The following is a 9,391-nucleotide window of genomic DNA, read 5'->3' as shown; positions in this document are numbered from 1 at the left end:
ACTAGAGCAGCTACAGCACCGAGGCTCACAACGCAGCGCTTTAGTTAGCCGTCCTGTTGTCTTCACCCCCCAAAAAAATGTTGTTTCCTTGTCTTAAAAAAATCCAAAAATTCAGCAAAAAAATTCCAATAATTCATTAAAAGTTTTATTTAAAAAAAATAAAATAAAAAATTGGCAAGAAAATTCTTGTAAATATTTTCCAAAAAATGAGTAAAAATCTTCCAAAAAAATCCTAAAAATATCTAAAGTGATTGCATATATATCAGTAAAACTTCTAATATTTTCTTTAAGAGTATTCACACAAAAAAAATCAACCAAAATCCAGCGAAATTCACTGGACTTTTTTTCCACCAAAAAATGTTCAAAGATTTCCCAAAAATGTTGAAAATGTGGACATCAAAAGTTTCACTGTGAAAATATATTTTTTTCCACATTTTCAGACTTTAAAACGGGTCAGTTTTGACCCGCAGGACGACACGAGGATTAAATCATGAGCGGACTAAAGATAGCAGAAGACTAACAACTGAGTTCTCAGGTGTAGATGTGTCAGGCGAGGAGAAGGTGCTCATACTAGGAAAAAAAAAACATCACAAGAGCTGCATCATCTCATAGGTGGATTTGTATTATCTCAAATTCAGCCGCAGATTTTATGGATCTGAAGGAAACAAGAAAGAAAGAAAGAAAGAAAGCAAGAAAGAGCCTCTTGTTTTTTCTTTAACAAAAAGCATGTGAATAAATAATGACTATATTTGTCTGGTTTTGTTCTGTTGTGGCTCATTACACATGGATGTCAGGAAACTTCACGGTGAAGAATTTCTTCAAGATGCTTTCCTCCTTTGCCATCTCCTTTCCACCTTTCTCTCTGTCTCCTCCTCCTCCTCCTCTAACAAAAAGCTATTAATAGAACACCCTGCTCTCTCTTTTAAACTGCAGGGAGCATATACTGTGCACTTAAAGGGAGGCAGAAGCTGAAGACACCAGGAGGCGTTTGAAAATGTCCTCTCTGCTGCCCGTGGCTACAAAGACGTCGGCTGTCCTAAGAATAACAACAAAGAGGCCTTTGATCGATTCACGGCATTTTGTATCAGCGCCGATGCTCTTCAGCTAAAATTAGTCTCTCAAATCATTTGCACATTAAATACTTCACAAACGTTGTGATCTGAGGCAGAAACAAAAGGGTGGATTAACATTTGAAAAATACCTCTACCTGCAACAACAACAACAAAAATACCATTATTTTGCATGAACAAGTGCAGTAACGACACACAATAAGCACACGGAACACATTTTCCTTTGAGTTATTATTGGCTTCATTATTGATATTACTTTTTCAGGGTTATGATCATTTGGAAGGAATATATGCATTTTTAATTTCACATGTTTTTCTTGTCCATAGATTGTCCTTTTTGTAGTAAAGTGCAGATAATACTATGTTTTGAATCCAGACTTCACATACATCATATAGTACATGGTTCTTGCTCCATCGTCCATTGGCTATTATTTACATTATTCTCTCGCATTTCATTTCATAGAAAGAAATTCAGTTATCCACTGTACCAACTATGATGGACGTTTTCAGGCCTCGATGATACGGGCAGGATGGGGGTGAGGTGAACAACTGTACATATTGTTTCAGTGGATGCCACACTATCAGGCTCTGGGGTCAAATGAAAAAAGAAAAGTCTCAAACACACACATGCATACAGATTGCATATTGATCATCTTGTTTCCCGTATGTGTGAGTTTTTTATAGGAGCCTCCTGGCAAAGAGCTGACATCGCGGTTCAAACTAACCCGAAGCTCAGAAAGCTGATATTCACATTCAGCTAACGCGTGAGTGTTTGATGTACAGCAGCAGAATATTGCCAAGGGTTTCACTTTTGCTCTAAGGTTCCTTTAAAACGCTCTGTCAGCTCCATGCATCGACATGGAACTGGTGTCCGGTAAAACATAAAGAATCTGTACTTAAACCTTCTTCTCCCCCGAAAACTACAAGCTAATAATCAATCTCTGCATAGATTTCTCAGTGTATTCACTGTTGGGCTCCCTTCTAATGGAGTGAACTTGCTGGTGGGTCCCTCAGCAGCTGAGAGATGGTATTCTAGAGGCTGTGGTGCTCCCAGTGAAGCAATACAACATCTTTTAATTGACTTTGTTGCCACTGAATAGAATCCAGATGAGGATGAGTCTACTCGTCTTTGTGCTTTAAGCAGAAATAATCATCGATATTCAACTACAATATTGTGTGTTGCTACAGTGAATTTGGCTGAGGTACAGTAACATGCCCAATGTGAAAAAATAACAGATAAATGTCGATGTGTGGCATTTATCATAAACTCCTGTCCAGAGAAATGGAATGAGGACAATAAGATATGATGCATTTGCATGCATAGACAAGTATTTTTGGTCAGACTGTGAGTGTTTTCTTCCACATACACAAATATGCAAATGGCTGTTGCACAAATGCAGCTGTACAACCAGGCCAATACAGACATTCAGTTATTCTCTCTCTCTCACATACACAACCACACACACACACACACACACACACACCCACTCACACACACCTCCTATCTGTGCACACCTCAGCCAATACTCAACTGATGATCAAGGAGATCTTGGTTTGACTGTGGAGGTCCATAAGGGTTCATTCTCTTTCCTTCGTTTTTAAAAAAAAAAAGCATCATCTATGTTCTCCACACAGACCCCTCCACCAAAGGACAATGGGAATATTGCTAATCACCGATTTAATCTGGTCCTATGTCGAGTGACCAACCATTTTACCGTCTCACTCCACCTTCAAGCTGCTCCTCTAAAAGCATCAGATATAACTGCTCCACTTGCTAAAATTCTCTGAAAAGTTTTTCAAGATACATGAAAGCAAACACGGATTTGGACAGAGAGACGGCTTCAGAAGCCTCATGTCAGGCAGTTGGACGAGGCATCCTGAGCACATATTGGCAGCGATGGCGTTAAAACATTTTGCTACTGCAGGTTGAGACTGTAGTGAGCAGAACCAGACCCTAAGTGTAAAGATGTACATCCTGGCATGACAGAACTCATCTGAGACAGTACTTGCTACAGACCCTCTCCTAATCCATCACCTTTCTAATTACAACAAGACATCTGTGAGAAGATGTAGAAAGGCAAGACACTCAGGAGGGAAGTCAGAGGACCCCTAGGTTAGACAATATCTGCTACACTGCTGCTAATTATCACTTCCCATATTGATGTTACTGCCTTTCACTGTTACCTTGGCAGTGTTGAGCGAACGGTGGAAAAATCTTTGCTGGACACGATCCTAGAATCAGAACCTAATTCACATTTGATGCCAACTTTGAAAGACAGACTGAGCTTCTGGCATCAGAGACTCTTTATAAATCCTGACCAATTTAACACCAATGAAAGCTTCCCGATAAAAGATCCTGGTTAGGGACGACGGTTTTGAACAACACCATGCCTTTCAACAACTACTTCACAGAGGGCAGTTTTGAGTTAAGTGAAGCAAACATCTGGTGTTCAAATTCATGACGGGTGTCAGTTTTTTCTTTTCTAAACCAGTAAAGAAAATGCTTTCTGAAATGGCTAGTGAGAGTGTGTCTTTGGCACTCTGAACAGGCTCTGAAACAGAAGAACAACAGTGCTCAGAACAATTCGCATTATCATTAAAAATAAAAACATGGCAATGATCTGCACATTGTGGAAAGGCTCTTGTTTTCTCTTAAAGATTGCTATTTCAGGTTTTTAATTCTCTGATAATAGTATATGCGTACTGTATATGTGTTCCGTCTGTATATATATATATTGTTTTATATATAAGAAATAAATATGTCTATTGTAGTAATTATGCTTTTTTTGTCTTCGAGGCTTCTTCTTTGAGCTTAAACGCATGCTAGGAATGTCTTTGAGGTCATGCAACACTAGGAGAGTAGCGTAAACCCAGATAAAAGGCAGTTCAGGGGAAGCAATTCTCTATACACGAGTCCTTAAAAGTTACTATTTCGATCATGAGGACGTGATCATGTGACGAACCTGTGAAAAAGACAGCACTGCAAGTCTATCACATCTGCAAGTAGGATTAATGTCCAAAAAACTAGAGTCTGAGTTTTTTCACGCCCAAAAATCACAGCTCAGTTTACAGCAGCGACCTGGCAAAAGATTTTAAATGACTTCTATGTGGAATGTTAATACTGATGAGGATGCCGCACCCTGTTAAGTGTGGGGGGTTCTGATTACTCCTTAAGACACCCTCTAACATACAGCTTTAGGTTCTTGAGACAGCTACCTGCAGGCATCCTTTTAAAGGTGTGGATTTGTACAGAAGGCAGTGTACAGACAAATATACAGTGGGTGTGTGTAATGAAGCAAAGTGGCAGTTGAGAAACAAGTGGAAATTCTCTTTCAGATTAAAAATGTCATGCAATTATCTACTGACTAGGTTCACTACTAACAGCACCTACCTACCTATTGGCTATCAGTTAAGTCACAGTTAAGCTACCTATCTATATGAAGAAGTACCGTATTTGTGAAACTGTGAAAAAACAAAAACAAGAAGAAACATTCAAGTTGTCCTCAAAGCTCTGCAGTAAGACCAGCTTGGGTGAATGGAGGGGAGAGGGGGAAGCTTGCATTGCAATACATACAGTACATGTAAGACCAAAGCAGTGAAAATTCAAGGCCATTCTCAGTCATTCATCAGATACTGATGTCTACTGGGAAAAAAAAGGTGTCAAACCATAAGCTTAGCGCTGATGGCTGTCATTCATCCTTGAAATAACGTGGCGTACTTAACCACCAACCTCGTCGCAAGTCACCCACGGGCCGCACCAGCGCCGGAGTGGGCTTGCTTTATGCTCACACATCCTTTTTTATCACTAAATGGTGTAAGCGTAAGACAGTTTAGTTTCATTGGCTCCAGGAAGCAGCATGTGTAGCGCGAGTAGGGCTCTTCAGAGAAGCGCATGGCAGAGCAGTGTGCCTTGGGAAATGAAGGACCAAGGAACAGGGGACCAAAGCAGGGCTTGTGTCGTGTTAATTTTTTTTTTTTTTTGTCTCACTGTGTTTCTTCCTTTTTCTTTTTGTGCACTACTGTTGGCTACTGTTGTGAGCAAGAATTTTGTAGGTATTACTATTTTTTTTTAAAACAGCCACACAGACAAAGCCAACTCCATGCAGAAAATGCAAAATTTTAGAAATTTCACTCTGACATTTTTCTGAAGTTTTAAGGGCAAGTTGTGAGGAGTGAAGACAGGATGAGCGCAGGAGGAGTGAGTGGTATTTGCAACATTTTTTTCAGTCAATCATCATCGGCATCCTGAAATCTATTGCCTTGATTTTTCCAGCACATGTGAGGTGGGAAGGCGTACACCTGTCCCATCCAGTTGCTCAGCTCCACCTTTCCCGGCGACGGGGAGGGAAAACACCAGATGACTACACGTCTGTGAGCATTTTGGTGATGTTTACATAGTTTGTGTTGGCCAGCGTGCAGTTGGCCGTCTTAAGGTTCTCCTCCTGAAAGTCCTCGTTGCTGTTGTTCACAGCCTCCTGGATCTCCATGTAGTCCGATTTACTGATGGTGGAGCCACTCCGGCTCTTCTTCAGCTCCTCGGCCGAGTCGGCTTTGGGCACGTTGACCTGCAGATACTGCGCCTGCTCTTCGCCTTCAGTCTCGCGGTGATAGAAGTAGTTGAAGTTGGACACAATGACAGGCACAGGCAAGGCGATGGTCAGCACACCTGCAATGGCACAGAGGGAGCCCACGATCTTGCCGCCAATCGTTGTAGGGACCATGTCACCGTAGCCGACCGTTGTCATGGACACCACAGCCCACCAAAATGCGTCTGGGATGCTCTCAAACTGTGACTCAGGCTCATCCGCCTCAGCAAAGTAGACAGCGCTGGAGAACAGGATGACCCCTATGAAGAGGAAGAAAATGAGCAGGCCGAGCTCCCTCATGCTGGCTTTCAGGGTCTGACCCAAAATCTGGAGCCCCTTAGAGTGACGGGAGAGCTTGAAAATTCTGAAGACTCGTACTAAGCGGATGACCCTGAGAATGGCTAAAGACATGGCTTGCTGACCCGCTTGACCATCCTCTGGCCTGTCTGCCAGCTCCGTGCCCAGAGTGATGAAGTAAGGGATGATGGCAACAATATCAATAATGTTCATTATATTACCAAAAAAGCCTGCTTTGCTTGGGCAGGCGAAGAAGCGCACTAGAAACTCAAAGGAGAACCATATAATGCAAAGCGTCTCCAGGATGAAGAAGGGGTCGGTGAAGTAGGTGGATGTGTAGCTGATGATTGTGGTGTTGGTCTCAGGCGAAAAGACTGCAGCGTGAGACTTGTGCATTTCCTCCTCATCATTGCGGAAAATGGGGAGCGTCTCCAGGCAGAAACTGACGATAGATATCAGGATGACCATGACAGAGATTATGGCGATAATCCTAGCAGGACCTGAGCTCTCTGGGTACTCAAACAGTAGCCACACCTGTCTCTGAAACTCGTTGTCGGGAAGAGGCCGCTCCTCCTCCTTGATGAAACCCTCGTCTTCGCGGAACATCTCGATGGCCTCCTCGCCCAGCTCGTAAAAGCGAATCTCCTCCGAGAAAATATCTAAGGTGACGTTGACCGGCCTTCTTAGCCGGCCTCCTGATTGATAATAATACAATATGGCATCAAAGCTGGGTCTGTTCCTGTCGAAAAAGTACTCGTTCCTTAGTGGGTCAAAGTACCGCATCCTCTTTTTGGGGTCCCCCAGCAGAGTCTCTGGGAACTGGGAGAGGGTTTTGAGTTGTGTCTCAAAGCGCAGCCCTGAGATGTTGATGACCACCCGCTCACAACACTCATGGTCGGCCTCTGGGTCGTAGTCCTGCGGGTGCCCCGGGTGTGCAGCCGCCTCGTCAGAGGGGTCGCCTGTGGCAACAGTCATTCTGCAGGGGGAGGAGGCCTGCACTTTTCAGTGAGTCTGGGTCCTGCAGCCTGGAAAACTGCAGGCGGGGGCCAGGAGAGGGAGGGGGCTCAACACTGTAAAGACCTGACGGCCACAGGATGTCACCTAGGATCTGACTGCATGTAGAACAGATAAAGCAAAGACAGACAGCAAGGTCAGGTAAACCTCAGACATGATTCAGCACTCAATACTTGTTCTGCTAAGAACAGACATATCAGGAATTTGCTTTAAACCTGAAGATCAAACAACTCAAAAACTGAGGAAAATGAAACCACGCTCGAAAAATGTCACAGGATTTGATATGAATAATGTAAAGTTATGCTGTCGTGAGAAAGCAGTCAGCACTAAAATGAATCAGCTCATGGAAACTTGAGGCTGACACTCCTGCTCCTGACTTCGGAAAATTAATATGCAAATAGGCAGACCGCCTTGCATATAAATGGCTCCAATGCAGGTAAACTCTGGGGTTGGCAGGCAAATAAAACGCACAGAAGCTCATAAATTAGGACACTGATCTGCTGCAATGGACAATATCTGCTGAAATGAATGGGACTACCTTTTTCAGTGAAGCCATGCATGAATATGGCAATGCAGCAGACACCAAATTCATACAGACAGCATCCTGTCTAGAATATCATAGAAAAGCACTGCAGTCTAAACACAAATATATGAGGCGCTTTTCAGATTTACTGTAGCACCAAACGGATTCAGAATCAGCTCGTATGAACTGACTTCAGTTTAGTTTTGATGGAGCGTTTTAGTCTTGAAATGGTGCCTGTCTCTGAAATATTAAAAAACATCTATAAATAATTTATCCATAGAAGGAAATAGGTTCCAAGAGAAAAAAAAACCTGTATCTCTCTTCTGCATCATCTCCACTCACAAAGTGGGAGCACAGTTGTTTTTTTTTTTTTTTTTTTAACCAAATAAAACGTATGAAACATACAGAAAACATACAACTGCAGCTTTACTGCTCATTATCGCGTCTGCTACTGGAGTGCAAATCAATGCATGATCTACCAAACGCCACGACTCGTAGTTACATTTAATCCACCGGCAGATGACAGGTAAAGATGCTCCATCTGAATTTCATACATACCTGCAGACATCTTTTCCATATGTGGATGTGAGTTAACGCTCCCGCTGGACGCTGGAATCAGAAAAGGTGAAAAACCTGCTGCGACGATCAGGTCTCGAGTCTTAAGAGCAGGTAGGGAGAAAAAAAAATCCCGAATCTCCAATGTGGGACAGAAGTCGATGATATTCATCTCATGTTGTCTGCAGCATCCTTCCCACCGTGTACACCGGGTACAGTATGTGCGGGTGTGTCCTCGCTTTGCCCTCCCCGACTCCTTTCCTCCGGGTAGGCTGTCGTGGGATGGCGATTGGCAAAAAAAAATAAATAAATAAAAAAGGGAGGGAGGGAACCGATCAAGGAGGTGCTGCTGGTGCTTCCCTTAATAACCAAAGGTGCTGGGATCAGCAGAATGATCTGCCTCCACTGGTCCCCTCCAGCCGGTGTGACGAGCTGCTGGACGCAGACAGCCGCAAAGGTAAAGAACGGTCCTGATCAGGTGCTCAGAAAGGCAACATCTGCAAAGAGAGCGGGGGTTAAAAAAAACAGAAGGCGAGGCAGCAAAGAGGAGGAGGAAGAGAGCTTAAAAATATAATCTTATTACCCAAGATTTAATAATTGGACGCGTTGTGGGATGCATCAATAATCTTTTCATTTCAGTGTGGGAATAAATCTGCTGCTCAGAAAATCTATTCATGCGTCACTCGGCCCCAAATTTACATTTCCCTCTTTTTTTAAAAAAAATTTAGTCATGCACCACATAAATCAGCATCTCCTCAACACTCCTGAGTTGCAGATATATGATGCTCAGGCGGAGTCAAGTGCGTCCCAACGTCGAAGCGCGCAATTCCTGCGCCTCCTAATAGCCTCCATGGTGAGCAGAGCCTCGTCTTCAGACACTGACTTGAAACGACATGCATGAAAGAATCGCCCTGCGTAGTGGGCAGCGAGATTATGCAATTTCACTGAGCCAGAACCCCCCCACGCACACGCATAAACATACATATAAAGCGGCCTTTACTGGCCCTGCATGGTCGGTGCTCGGTAGGAGGAGGAGGTGAGAGGCTTTTTCTTTTCTTTTTTTTTAGGTGGCAGAAACATTTCAGGGTGGAATATCTCTGTCGTCAGCCGTGGCCGCAGGGCTGGTATATAAAGCTTAGTCAAACCTGCAGTCGGGCATTGCTATGCATACCAAGAGACGTGCTGGTGATGGAGAAGGCAAGGGCGGAAAAACGCGCTCCCCATCCGCACTGTAGCTTAACACTACTTACCTTATCTGCAGTGTAGGCAATTTAAAGGGGTACACAACTGAAGCACCGTTCAACAGCACTGCTGATGCTCATTTGATTGCATATTTCTGAACCGTGC

General features: G+C 43.4%; 1 protein-coding gene across 1 annotated transcript; it reads right to left on the bottom strand.

The window, feature by feature from the left end:
* Positions 1-1,282: 1,282 nt before the first annotated feature.
* On the bottom strand, positions 1,283-8,767 carry LOC111584344 (potassium voltage-gated channel subfamily A member 2). Its single transcript, XM_023293477.3, has 3 exons — positions 8,628-8,767; positions 8,048-8,541; positions 1,283-7,064 (listed from the first exon to the last, which is right to left on the bottom strand). Exon 3 carries the CDS (start codon positions 6,925-6,927, stop codon positions 5,431-5,433), a length of 1,497 nt encoding a protein of 498 aa, XP_023149245.1. The 5' UTR covers positions 6,928-7,064; positions 8,048-8,541; positions 8,628-8,767; the 3' UTR covers positions 1,283-5,430.
* Positions 8,768-9,391: the final 624 nt, after the last annotated feature.

The sequence above is a fragment of the Amphiprion ocellaris genome, chromosome 5 (genome assembly GCF_022539595.1).
Source record: "Amphiprion ocellaris isolate individual 3 ecotype Okinawa chromosome 5, ASM2253959v1, whole genome shotgun sequence".
Taxonomy (NCBI): domain Eukaryota; kingdom Metazoa; phylum Chordata; class Actinopteri; family Pomacentridae; genus Amphiprion; species Amphiprion ocellaris.
This window is presented reverse-complemented; position numbering and strand designations above follow the sequence as displayed.